The sequence below is a fragment of the Dama dama genome, chromosome 20 (genome assembly GCF_033118175.1).
Source record: "Dama dama isolate Ldn47 chromosome 20, ASM3311817v1, whole genome shotgun sequence".
Classification (NCBI taxonomy): Eukaryota; Metazoa; Chordata; class Mammalia; order Artiodactyla; family Cervidae; genus Dama; species Dama dama.
Genome location: NC_083700.1, coordinates 56,124,160 through 56,138,582, shown reverse-complemented (window position 1 = coordinate 56,138,582; position 14,423 = coordinate 56,124,160). Strand labels below are relative to the sequence as shown.

Sequence of the window (14,423 nt, the reverse complement as noted above, 5' to 3'; positions counted from 1 at the left end):
TTTAAGTTTTAATGGCTGTTGGAAAACATTTTCCGGTTATGGCTTTGAGGTCTATGTTATTTTGTATGTGTGTTTTTGGTAAAGAGGGTGATAAACACTTCATTGGGTATCCTCTAACAAATTGACAGATAACGTTTTTAAGGCCTTTGTAGAATCCTCTTGAAATTTCAGGCAGCAGCTTTGAATTTTAAGAGTTATGAAAACTTGTGAAGATAATATTCCTTCCTCATCCAGGGGAGAACTGCCCCTATGTGATTAAGAAAAAAATGCCCCTATACAATTAAAGGAAAATTACATAGAAACTTAGGCAGTTACCAACTATTTATGTTTAAGTTTTACATTTTTACACAAATTACCCCATTTGATTTTCAGACAACTCCATAAGGCTTTTCAGATCACCTAACTCAATAACCTGGCATATAAGATGCACAATGATTGTTTTAATTGAAACTCACAAGTTAGCATTTTGTTCAGTGTAGCATAACTAATTAAAAGTAGAACTTGAACTAGAACCAGGTGTATTGACGGGGAGCTTTACAGATAAAAACTAAAGGACAAAATCAACAATAACAGTTCCTGCTTTCCTTCCCCCTTTCCCCAGTGTTATTGTGATCATTTTGTGAAATGCCATAACCTTTCTTTCAGATACTACCTCCAAGCTCTAAACTTTGTTGCTGTTATATAAACCTCAAGCACCATATTGCCCAGACCCTTTGCACCCCCATGGACTGCCCACCAGGCTCCTCTATCCATGGAATTTCCCTGCAAGTATACTGGAGTGGGTTGCCATCTCCCTCTCCGGGACATCTTCCAGACCCAGGGAATGAACCCACATCTCCTGCATTGCAGGTGGATTCTATAATGCTGAGCCACTGGGGAAGCTCAAGCACTATACAAAATATTAATAATACTGTGCCATTTTAGTTAAATTATGGTGACTTTGACAAAACCCACTGGAAAAAAATAATAATAATAATAAAAAAAAAATAAAATAAAATAAAATAGTCCTTTTACTGTTTGAGGCCTATTGTCTTTAGACACTGTGTGTTATTTCTTCCTCATTTAAGGCTACTTAAATAATATGCCATGGCACCTAAAAAAATAAAAAAGCAGTGGACATTTTTCCTCTTGTTTTTTGCTCTAGCCATAGTTCCTCCAGTATGTAGTCTATCCTACAGCATGTTTTTGTGGTTGGCAAATAATGTCACCAACATTGTTGGACATTTCCAACAATGTTGGAAAGGATATCAGTAGAAAGAACTACCGTAGCTCACATAATTTTATTTCAGTGTTTAGTAACAGTTGTTTTTGTGTTTTATTTTGTGCTCTCATTTTAAAGTTACACAGATTTTAAGTGGTTAGACCGAATCTTTTTTCTGTAAGCCCTGTTATTTTTAGTGTATGATTTTTCAGAACCTAGAATTTTTCAGAAGTGTACATTGCATTATAGTGGAATTGCCTGCATTTCTTGTTAAGATTTTATTATGACTTTTTGATACCCTAAATGAAATATTTATTTAAAATACACCAGTTTTTTTTTTTTTAATTGAATGAAATCAACATGGGATTCAGCTTTAAACTTTTGACCAAGTGGGTAGACAGGTGGCAAAGATATGAATCACTCTCACAGTCAGAAAATGAAATTCTGAGATTTAGTTAACATTTTCCAAGGGGTTTTGTTTTCAACTGACTCTTTTTGGTTTTAACTAATTTAAAGGTTTTTAAATTCTTACTTAAAAACTCTTCTGATGCTGCACCAGAGTCTACCGCAAATCCAAGTATTGTTCCAACCGCATATTTTGTGTATTAAAATGAACACTTTTGCCAACTTCTGAAGTGTTTCTGTTATTGGTTCAACTTATTTTTGAAATTTTCAGTGCACTGTGTGAAGCTTGTGGAGGAATTATGTGAGGTGCTTAGAAGGAAACTATTTAACAACTTTTTGGATCATAATTTTAATTTATATTTAAGCATTTTTTTTTTCTGGAAACTTTTACTTTTTTCTTATTTATCTCTGAAATATCTCACTGTTGGAAGCAATGTAAATGTGAATTTCTTAAATATGATAACCAAGTGTTTACTCAGATTTTAATGATTTTTTTTTCCTTTTCATTTATGCTAACTCCTATTACTGCTCTTAACCTTTTGTGTTTTAAACTTCTTTTTAATGATAAAATCTTTTGAATGAATACATGCTCAGATATTTATATACTTTAAACATAATTAAATAAAATTAAGCCAAGAAATCGTATTGCTGATCTCTGTAGACTATTCCAAGTCTGGACTATTCCACTCCTTAAACTCCCAATATTTAACCTCTAAGAGGGAGATTGAGCATATAAGCAAACTAAAGCACAGTAACAGTGGCAGAAGTGTACAACTCTTCAATTTCTCTAGGTACCTTATATCCATATTTTTACAGCTGGAAATCCCTGATTTTAAAATTGTAAACACATATTCAAAAATTAAAAATTAGACACTATGAATGGGTCTAAGGCCGCTTCACTAGATATTAAGTGAATACCAACGCTTTCTGAAACTTAAAATCCCATAAAATATTTATAATAGTCTTGAAAAATCAAAGTGTTAGTCACTTAGTTGTGTTTGACTGTCTACAACCCCGTGGATTATAGCCCGCCAGGCTCCTCTGTCCATGGGATTGTCCAGGCAAGAATACTGGAGTAGGTTGCCATTTCCTTCTCCAGGGAGTCTTCCTGACCTAGGAATTGAATCCAGGTTTACTGCATTGTAAGCAGATTCTTTACTGTCTGAGCTACCAGGGAAACACACTTCATTTTTAAATGTTTTTGTGCCAAAATATTTTATCATATTTTTAAAATGTAAGTTTCTTAGAGTTATATAATACTCTAACATGCAAATGAAAAATTATATATTAAGATACATACTTGAAAGCATACTAATTTCTTATTTATTTTACAAAGTGATAAATGGCTAGTAGGGGAACAACAGTCTTTCAAATAGCTTTTTGAAATTGTTGGTAATTTAAACTTTTTTTCTAGATGCCAGGATAGAAGAATTTGTTTATGAAAAACTGGATAGAAAAGCTCCAAGTCGTATAAACAACCCAGAACTTTTGGGACAATATATGATTGATGCAGGGACTGAGTTTGGCCCTGGAACAGCATATGGTAAGTGAAAGGCAAATGTCTGCCAAGAGATATCTTTACTTTTAGATCTTTACTTACTTAGAGACATCATTAATATTTATCTAGTATTAGTAGAATCAGTTTTAACTTCAAATATTTTGTGTTAAAATTTTAGATGAAGTGATAAACATAACCACCAAATATATACAGTATGACTTAATATATTTAAGCGTATATTCTGAGAATTCACATTATCTTTTTAGGTCTAAATAGGTATTCCCATTGAATCTTGCAACTTCTTTGTTGTACTTCTTGTGATATATTGCAGTTTCTGTTTGTGTCTCCTCGAGTTGATTTTTCTTTTTAAAGCTTTCCTGAGGACTTATTTCTGTAATGTGCATGGCACAAACTAAGTGTTTAAACTAGTGCTTTTATTACACAAGTAATGTCAATACCACAAAAATGTTAACAGTGGTTATCCCTGAGTGCTTGTTAAGACTTCTGCGAGAAATTGGTCTTTATTTGGATTGTGAAATGATAGGTAAATTAAGTGATTTTCTACATATATAGTCCTGATTTATGTGTGCATGTGTGCTAAGTCGCTTCAGTCATATCTGACTCTGTGCGACCCTATGGACTGTAGCCCAGCAGACTCCTCTGTACATAGAATTCTCCAGACAAGAATACCAGAGTGGGCCACCAAGCTCTCCTCCAGGGGATCTTCCTGACTCATGAATCAAACTTGCGTCTCTTACGTCTCCGGCATTGGCAGGCTGGTTCTTTACCGCTAGCACCTCCTGGGAAAGCCACCTGATTTATAATAGCACATAAATTCCGAGACTAAGTGAACGTAGCTTTAGTAGTCCTTATGTCAGAAGGACCTGAGTACTGAGTACTGAATGATGGTAATCCGTTAACTAGCTTGCAGATGTACAACTTTGAAACTTTTTTACACTATGTTCTTCAAAATATAATTCTTTCAGAAGTCTGAAAATGCTTTAAATTTCTATAGTTTTACTTCTAAATTTTAACTGTAAATTTCAGGAAGACTTTATATATATATTGATCAGATTTGTTAATTGCCTTCTTATGCCAAACTCAGTTAGATGCAGGGGTCATAACGGTACATGAAGGACCCAGCTGTTTCCTTCACCAAGCTGAAGGTATAGTAGAGCAAAAAACATTCAAAAGCCTTCTAAATTTTTTTCCTTTTTAACCTGCTTTACCTGTTTATACCTCTAATAATTCCATTGAATGTACCCTGATTATTGGAATTGGGCTTTGTGAATCTATTTATTGGTAATTAATAATAGCTAACAATTGAATACTCCAGGAACTGGGCTAAGCACTGTATAAATATTATTTTAGTAAATCCTCACTTAAATCCTACTTGTAAATTCTGTTATCTCTGTGTAAGGACAAGGAAACTAAGTCTTAGAGAGGTTACATAATTCATCTATGATCACACAGAGCTAGTAATTAAAATGTAGATCTATATCCAGAATTTGAGCTCTTAACTACATGTTATATTATTACCTTCCTTACAAATTAGATCTAATGTCATCTGAACATAAAGGAATTAAGATCCACAGGGGGGCGGGGGGAAAAGATCCACAGAACTAAAGCTTATTAGAGGTATATTGGTCCTACTTGCAGTTAGAACCAACCTTGGAGTTCTTTTTCTCTATTTTCCACTGAATTTGTCCTATTTATATACTAGGTGGTGTGTGCTGCTGAACAGATTTTTTTTAAACTTAAGATACAAATTATACTATTATTTATAGACACTTGAAATAAGTACATAAATATAGAAACAAAAGAATTTTTACCTGGTCTACTTATTAATATATTTTAAGAATTATACTTTTATAAGCATATCTGTACTATTTGAGCTGTGACCATAAATATTTTTAAGTGTATCTGTCCTCTTTTGTCCCATTGGTAGAGTTAGTACAGTTAACTATGATATGATAAAGAATTTATCTTTGTCATTTTCACTTACATATTTATAATCTTAAATTTACTTTCAAAATAAAACGACCTTTTATGTGTGTGTGTGTTCAGTCACTCAGTCATGTCTCACTCTTTGTGACCCCCATGAACTGTAGCCCACCAGACTCCTCCTGTCCGTGGAATTTTCCAGGCAAGAATCGTGAGCAGGTTGCCGTTTCCTCCTCCAGAGGATCTTCCTGACCCAGAGTTTGAACACGCGCCTCTTACACCTCCTGTACTGGCAGGTGGCTGCTTTACCACTGCACCACTTGGGAAGCCCAAAACTATCTTACCTACAGTTAATTTTATTTGATTTTTACTTAAGTAAACAAGTAACAACTAACTTTAAGGCAGATCAGGTAGCTGATTTATCTTAACATGATTTTCTGACATTACCATACAGTGTTTTAAAAAAAAACAAACTTTTTCTCCATTGCAGGTAACGCCCTTATTAAATGTGGAGAAACACAAAAACGAATTGGAACAGCAGACAGAGAGCTGATTCACACATCAGCCTTAAATTTTCTCACTCCGTTAAGAAACTTTATAGAAGGCGATTACAAAACAATTGCTGTGAGTTGGAAAATGTTCATTTTTTTAGTAAAACAATTTAGGTGTATACTTACAGGTAAAAACTTGCAGTTTTTAATGAGCAGTTTCCCTCTTAATGACTTTGTAGATATAGCAGATTAGAAGAATTAAATAATCAGAAGAACTAAATAATCTAGCAAGATGTATATTCCAACAGAATACAAAACTAACCAAAATAGAGGATTATTAATGATACAAACTCCACTTCTATGTCACTGTAGTGTTATTGAGATGTCTTTACATCCATTCTTGTTCATTACCAGCACTGAAATCTATATAGAAGTTCCTGGAATGATTATTAAAATGTGGCACAAATTATGTTCGTAGTAGAGCCATACATTTAAACTGGGAGCCAGAATCATAATGACTGGAAGCTGTATTTCTGGCTATTAGACTTCCTGTCTTTTTGTATCCCTAGAAGTCTATTATCTTCTTTTAACACAGGTGTGTTTTATTGCTGAAATATAAGGGAAAAAAAATCACTTTCCAAACCTAATCCATTAGTCTATTATTTTTTTAGTTTAAGTTTTAGTGTTTTAAATGATGGAGAGTGGTGTCCTAGGTGGATATTTTTTTCCTAAAGTTTTTATTGTAAATACTACTTCAAACTTAATTTTCATTTATTTATTTTATTATTTATATTTATATAAATATATATATTATATATATAATAAATATATTTATTAATATATATAATTTATTATAGAAACTCAGTATGTTTACAGTGAATCTGTGTATAAAAAGTGTTTGGCCTGAGACAAAGGAAAAATCACAAAGATGAAATATGATTGAAAAGAGATTGTCAACAGGATGAAATTTGATATATGGAATCTAAGAATTAACAAAGCAAACAGTAAATTCTTATAAATTAGCATATTATGAAGCTTGACATTCCCCTGAGGAATTCTAAGATACCATACTAACATTTGTTCATGATTCGTTCTAATAAATGAAATTCTGTTTTCGGAATAGCAGATTTGCTTTTGGTACTACAGCACAGGGTTGCAAGGAGCTTTGCCCTAGGGCCTCTACCTTCTTCACTTTAGGCACTTCCTAGATTATCTGTAACAGGCTGAAACAGTGTCTCAAGCTGAGCACTACTAACATTTTAGGTCGAGTAATTCTTTGTTGTAAGAACTGTACTACATTGTAAGATACGTAGCCACGTCTCTGGCTTCTACCCAGTGGATGCCAGTAACATCGGTCCCCAGATTATGACAACCAAGAAGATATTGCCAAATATTCCTCAAATAAGAGCAAAATCACAGAATATTAAAACTAATATTCCTTTGTTTCTACCACCACCTGCCATCTTTCCCAGGTATCTAGAATATCTCTATCGTTTTTAGATTGCAGATAGTGAGAAAATGGAGTCAGACACCTGAAAGGTCACTTCATGGCCAATTTTGGAATCATAGATCTTTGTTCATCAGATGATTCGTTTGTTTAATGGGAGAATAGTACTTTAAATGTGTGTGCTGTTAGTGGATTTTTAATGTCATTAGGCTTTATTTTCTTTCCTATATTTATAGAAAGAAAGGAAACTGTTACAAAATAAGAGACTGGATTTGGATGCTGCAAAAACAAGACTGAAAAAAGCAAAAGCCGCGGAAACTAGAGCATCAGTAAGTACTGGTTTTTGTTTTGTTTTTAAATAAAAAAGCATCTTAGGTTAATAACTTAAGTTATTAAGCTATTATTAAGTCTTTTCAAAGATTTTACTTATAATGCAAGCTACAGTCTATCATTAAGACTAGAATAGGACTTTAGGAAATTATTTTTGTATTTTTTAAACTTTTCAGGACTTTTCAGGACTTAATACATTCAAATCAGTGACAATAATCATATATCAAGAGATGTCAGTATGCTTACTTTAGTGATCCACTTGTTGCTAAAAAAAATAAAAATTACAAGAGTTCCTAAAAAGCTGTGTCATATTTTGCAAATAACCTCAATGGTAATGGAAAATAAGTCTTTTGGAGATAGATTTATTATATTTGAAAGACAAAAATAGATAGTAATTAAGATGAGAATGAGTCAAGTTTGTGAATGCTTATGTGTACCTTAAAAATTAGATATGACTACCTTTCCACATGTGATTGAAACTGACTGAAGGAATTGTCACCAAGAATAGTTCCAAAAACATTCAGACAGTGGCAGCGTGAACTCCCAGGTGGCTGTTTTGAAGGAGAGGAAACCCATTTAGATAAATAAGTTCTGGTATATTTTTCATAAAAGCAACTTCATAGTGGTCTTTTAGGAGTGAAGGGATATGTGTTAAATGAAGTAGTTCATTGATTTTATATATATATGTGTGAAAACATACAAGTAGATATATATGTAAAACTTTCTTAAAAGATTTTATTTATAAAGCCTCTAATTTAATATAGTTTATGTCTCTTCCAAAGTTTGAAGAGATTAATCAGACTTGAATTAGGGCACCTTTAGGGTAGAACAATATAAACAAGTTTGAATTTATTAGATGAAGCTAACAAGTTCATTCTTAACGAGCAAAAGGATATGTTTTGTTAAGAGACGTGACATTCCCACTGCCTTCTGTTCCCAGCTCACTACCACTGCTGGCATCAAGACTCACTGCTTAGGAGCATATTACCACGGTGCTGGTAGAAGTCTGTTGTGGCTCTATTGTTTTGGAAAAGACTTGGCTTAGAGTGAAATTTAAAACTAGTGACTTGGTGTTGGAGAGTGATGTCTTACAAAATTTACCCCAACAGTTTGTATGAGCAGAATAAATTATTTTCTTCTAGACAGTTGCCCTTTAAAGATTCTTAATTAGCTACTGCTGGAGAACTATCTTTGACAAGACATTAATTTCAAAATCACTGCCTAGTTCACCTCAGAATTTACATGACCTCATCATAAAGAATAGACTAACTTCCCTGAACAGGCTTTTTGCAGAATCAGAACTTTAAAACTAAATGCCAGAGATGGCAAGAGACTCTAAAATAGGATATTCCTCTCTAAAGTTGCTAATAATAAACTTATATAGTAAAATATGAATTGTTTTTTAAGATACTAATTTCATAATCAGAAAAAAATGTTAAATAAGGTTTATTTGGAATGAAATGTTTGAACAGAATATCTTTATTTGAAATGCCTTTATGTGCCTAGTGATGATGGAGTAACTATTGTCAAATGTCAGCACTTTGTTTAACAAGCACCATTACAAGATAACAATGGTCTACTTTTTACTTGGAAAAGTTCCAGAAAGTTCATTGTTTCAACAGTACACAAGGTCCTATGATTATTCTAAATTATTTTACCACTGTTATTAAAATGTATATTTCCTTTTGATATATCCAGAAAAGATGCTGACAATATCTCTGTGCATTGTATTGTTGAGAACAAAATTTTTTCGGAGAATTTGCATTTAAAAATAAGATTGTACAAATGACTTTTTCAACAATTTAGTTTGTCCACAGCTTTTCTAGAATTTATATAATGCATGAAACAAAATCTAGCTGTAGCTCAATATTAAAATTATTAGTTTAGACAAAAATTCCCATTTCCTGATTTTACTTGTATTATTTCCCTCTAGGTAACTAACTTGCTTTTCTTCAAACTTTATTAGCAGTAAGTCTGAAATACTTCGGAAAGGAAAAGTCCTCTTAGTTTGTTATCACATAAAACCTTGAGGCACACCTGTATTTTGTGATCTTTTTTTTTCCTTTCCCTGTGTTTCTCTTCCCTTTCTTGAAGAATAGAGAAAAATTGAAACCACTAGGAGTTTGTTTTGCTTTTTTTATTTCTTTTCCTTCTTTGACACAGTTCGTGCTTCCTAGTTGGTGGCTAAGGAGGTTACTCTAACCTCAGACTTTCTTTGATTTTACTTCCTTGTATAAATTTCTTCAGATTGTTTTGTGATCAGTTTCTCTGTAAGTAAGGTTTGAGATTTGTGCATATCAGCACTTTTTAAAAAATTTGTTTCCTAGTTTCTTGTGACCTGTTTTTAAATTCTAAATTTACTGAATGCTAATTTTGTACAAGTTGCTTTGCTGAGAAGGAGTTAGTATATAAATAGTGCAAAATCTCTGCTGCCCTCAGTTTACAATCTAGCATAGTAGATTGAATTTTTTGGTGATTTAGCCTTACCAATTATTTAACGCCTGTATTCAATATTGTGACTGTACTAACCTGTTTTATTAGTTAATACGTTGAAGAATGGTAAAGCAATATCAAAGACATTTCTCAAAAATATACCAATGAGCAGAAAAGATAAAACCTCCCTGAATATTTTACAGTGAACCAAAGTATAGCTTTGAAAATAGTATAAACTTTATAACAGAGGAGCAAAAACAAATAACTTCTGCATCTAAGTTATAAGGCACTGACATTATTAACCTAATCTTAGTCTGCATAAGCTTTTTTTTTTTTTTTTCCCAGTGGGTTTTGTCATACATTGATATGAATCAGCCATGGATTTACATGTATTCCCAATCCTGATCCCCCCTCCCACCTCCCTCTCCACCCGATTCCTCTGGGTCTTCCCAGTGCGCCAGGCCGGAGCACTTGTCTCGTGCATCCCACCTGGGCTGGTGATCTGTTTCACCATAGATAGTATACATGCTGTTCTTTTGAAATATCCCACCCTCACATTCTCCCACAAAGTTCAAAAGTCTGTTCTGTATTTCTGTGTCTCTTTTTCTGTTCTGCATATAGGGTTATCGTTATCACCTTTCTAAATTCCATATACATGTGTCAGTATGCTGTAATGTTCTTTATCTTTCTGGCTTACTTCACTCTGTATAAGGGGCTCCAGCTTCATCCATCTCATTAGGACTGGTTCAAATGAATTCTTTTTAATGGCTGAGTAATATTCCATGGTGTATATGTACCACAGCTTCCTTATCCATTCATCTGCTGATGGGCATCTAGGTTGCTTCCATGTCCTGGCTATTATAAACAGTGCTGCGATGAACACTGGGGTGCACGTGTCTCTTTCAGATCTGGTTTCCTCAGTGTGTATGCCCAGAAGTGGGATTGCTGGGTCATATGGCAGTTCTATTTCCAGTTTTTTAAGAAATCTCCACACTGTTTTCCATAGCGGCTGTACTAGTTTGCATTCCCACCAACAGTGTAAGAGGGTTCCCTTTTCTCCACACCCTCTCCAGCATTTATTGCTTGTAGACTTTTGGATAGCAGCCATCCTGACTGGTGTGTAATGGTACCTCATTGTGGTTTTGATTTGCATTTCTCTAATAATGAGTGATGTTGAGCATCTTTTCATGTGTTTGTTAGCCATCTGTATGTCTTCTTTGGAGAAATGTCTGTTTAGTTCTTTGGCCCATTTTTTGATTGGGTCATTTATTTTTCTGGAATTGAGCTGCAGGAGTTGCTTGTATATTTTTGAGATTAATCCTTTGTCTGTTTCTTCATTCGCTATTATTTTCTCCCAATCTGAGGGCTGTCTTTTCACCTTACTTATAGTTTCCTTTGTAGTGCAAAAGCTTTTAAGTTTCATTAGGTCCCATTTGTTTAGTTTTGCTTTTATTTCCAATATTCTGGGAGGTGGGTCATAGAGGATCTTGCTGTGATTTATGTCGGAGAGTGTTTTGCCTATGTTCTCCTCTAGGAGTTTTATAGTTTCTGGTCTGACATTTAGATCTTTAATCCATTTTGAGTTTATTTTTGTGTATGGTGTTAGAAAGTGTTCTAGTTTCATTCTTTTACAAGTGGTTGACCAGTTTTCCCAGCACCACTTGTTAAAGAGGTTGTCTTTTTTCCATTGTATATCCTTGCCTCCTTTGTCAAAGATAAGGTGTCCATAGGTTCATGGATTTATCTCTGGGCTTTCTATTCTGTTCCATTGATCTATATTTCTGTCTTTGTGCCAGTACCATACTGTCTTGATGACTGTGGCTTTGTAGTAGTCTGAAGTCAGGCAGGTTGATTCCTCCAGCTCCATTCTTCTTTCTCAAGATTACTTTGACTATTCGAGGTTTTTTGTATTTCCATACAAATTGTGAAATTCTTTGGTCTAGTTCTGTGAAAAATACCGTTGGTAGCTTGATAGGGATTGCATTGAATCTATAGACTGCTTTGGGTAGAATAGCCATTTTGACAATATTAATTCTTCCAATCCATGAACACGGTATGTTTCTCCATCTGTTTGTGTCCTCTTTGATTTCTTTCATCAGTGTTTTATAGTTTTCTATGTATAGGTCCTTTGTTTCTTTAGGTAGATATACTCCTAAGTATTTTATTCTTTTTGTTGCAATGGTGAATGGTATTGTTTCCTTAATTTCTCTGTCTGTTTTTTCATTGTTAGTATATAGGAATGCAAGGGATTTCTGTGTGTTAATTTTATATCCTGCAACTTTACTATATTCATTGATTAGCTCTAGTAATTTTCTGGTAGAGTCTTTAGGGTTTTCTATGTAGAGGATCATGTCATCTGCAAACAGTGAGAGTTTTACTTCTTCTTTTCCTATCTGGATTCCTTTTACTTCTTTTTCTGCTCTGATTGCTGTGGCCAGAACTTCCAACACTATGTTGAATAGTAGTGGTGAGAGTGGGCACCCTTGTCTTGTTCCTGATTTCAGGGGAAATGCCTTCAATTTTTCACCATTGAGGGTGATGCTTGCTGTGGGTTTGTCATATATAGCTTTTATTATGTTGAGGTATGTTCCTTCTATTCCTGCTTTTTGGAGAGTTTTAATCATAAATGAGTGTTGAATTTTGTCAAAGGCTTTCTCTGCATCTATTGAGATAATCATATGGTTTTTATCTTTCAATTTGTTAATGTGGTGTATTACATTGATTGATTTGCAGATATTAAAGAATCCTTGCATTCCTGGGATAAAGCCCACTTGGTCATGGTGTATGATTTTTTTAATATGTTGTTGGATTCTGTTTGCTAGAATTTTGTTAAGGATTTTTGCATCTATGTTCATCAGTGATATTGGCCTGTAGTTTTCTTTTTTTGTGGCATCTTTGTCTGGTTTTGGAATTAGGGTGATGGTGGCCTCATAGAATGAGTTTGGAAGCTTACCTTCTTCTGCAATTTTCTGGAAGAGTTTGAGTAAGATAGGTGTTAGCTCTTCTCTAAATTTTTGGTAGAATTCAGCTGTGAAGCCATCTGGTCCTGGGCTTTTGTTTGCTGGAAGATTTTTGATGACAGTTTCGATTTCCTTGCTTGTGATGGCTCTGTTAAGATCTTCTATTTCTTCCTGGTTCAGTTTTGGAAAGTTATACTTTTCTAAGAATTTGTCCATTTCATCCAAGTTGTCCATTTTATTGGCATAGAGCTGCTGGTAGTAGTCTCTTATGATCCTTTGTATTTCAGTGTTGTCTGTTGTGATCTCTCCATTTTCATTTCTAATTTTGTTAATTTGGTTTTTCTCTCTTTGTTTCTTAATGAGTCTTGCTAATGGTTTGTCAATTTTGTTTATTTTTTCAAAAAACCAGCTTTTAGCTTTGTTGATTTTTGCTATGGTCTCTTTAGTTTCTTTTGCATTTATTTCTGCCCTGATTTTTAAGATTTCTTTCCTTCTGCTAACTCTGGGGTTCTTCATTTCTTCCTTCTCTAATTGCTTTAGGTGTAGAGTTAGGTTATTTAATTGGTTTTTTTCCTGTTTCTTGATGTAAGCCTGTAATGCTATGAACCTTCCCCTTAGCACTGCTTTTACAGTGTCCCATAGGTTTTGGGTTGTTGTGTTTTCATTTTCATTCATTTCTATACATATTTTGATTTCTTTTTTGATTTCTTCTATGATTTGTTGGTTATTCAGAAGCGTGTTATTTAGCCTCCATATGTTTGAAGTTTTAACAATTTTTTCCCTGTAATTGAGATCTAATCTTACTGCACTGTGGTCAGAAAAGATGACTGGAATGATTTCAATTTTTTTGAATTTTCCAAGACCAGATTTATGGCCCAGGATGTGATCTATTCTGGAGAATGTTCCGTGTGCACTTGAGAAAAAGGTGAAGTTGATTGTTTTGGGGTGAAATGTCCTATAGATATCAATTAGGTCTAGCTGGTCCATTGTGTCATTTAAGGTTTGTGTTTCCTTGTTAATTTTCTGTTTAGTTGATCTATCCATAGTTGTGAGTGGGGTATTAAAGTCTCCCACTATTATTGTGTTACTATTAATTTCCTCTTTCATACTCGTTAGCGTTTGCCGTACATATTGCGGTGCTCCTATGTTGGGTGCATATATATTTATAATTGTTATATCTTCTTTTTTGATTGATCCTTTGATCATTATGTAGTGTCCTTCTTTGTCTCTTTTCACTTCCTTTATTTGAAAGTCTATTTTATCTGATATGAGTATTGCGACTCCTGCTTTCTTTTGGTCTCCGTTTGCATGAAATATTTTTTTCCAGCCCTTCACTTTTAGTCTGTATGTGTCTCTTGTTTTGAGGTGGGTCTCTTGTAGACAGCATATATAGGGGTCTTGTTTTTGTATCCATTCAGCCAATCTTTGTCTTTTGGTTGGGGCATTCAACCCATTTACATTTAGGGTAATTATTGATAGGTGTGGTCCCGTTGCCATTTACTTTGTTGTTTTGGGTTCACGTTTATACAACCTTTCTGCATTTCCTGTCTAGAGAAGATCCTTTAGCATTTGTTGAAGAGCTGGTTTGGTGGTGCTGAATTCTCTCAGCTTTTGCTTATCTGTAAAGCTTTTGAATTCTCCTTCATATCTGAATGAGATCCTTGCTGGATACAGTAATCTATGCATAAGCTTTTTAAAAAATCATTTTAGAGTG

General features: G+C 34.0%; 1 protein-coding gene across 1 annotated transcript in view; it reads left to right on the top strand.

Moving 5' to 3' along the window:
• The window catches only part of SH3GLB1 (SH3 domain containing GRB2 like, endophilin B1), a 43,021-nt gene that overhangs the window by 9,501 nt on the left and 19,097 nt on the right, over positions 1–14,423 (top strand). The window contains exons 3-5 of the mRNA XM_061121474.1: positions 3,021–3,149; positions 5,539–5,672; positions 7,223–7,315. Of these exons, the coding sequence (XP_060977457.1) occupies positions 3,021–3,149; positions 5,539–5,672; positions 7,223–7,315 (356 nt within the window). The remainder of the gene's footprint in view (positions 1–3,020; positions 3,150–5,538; positions 5,673–7,222; positions 7,316–14,423) is intronic.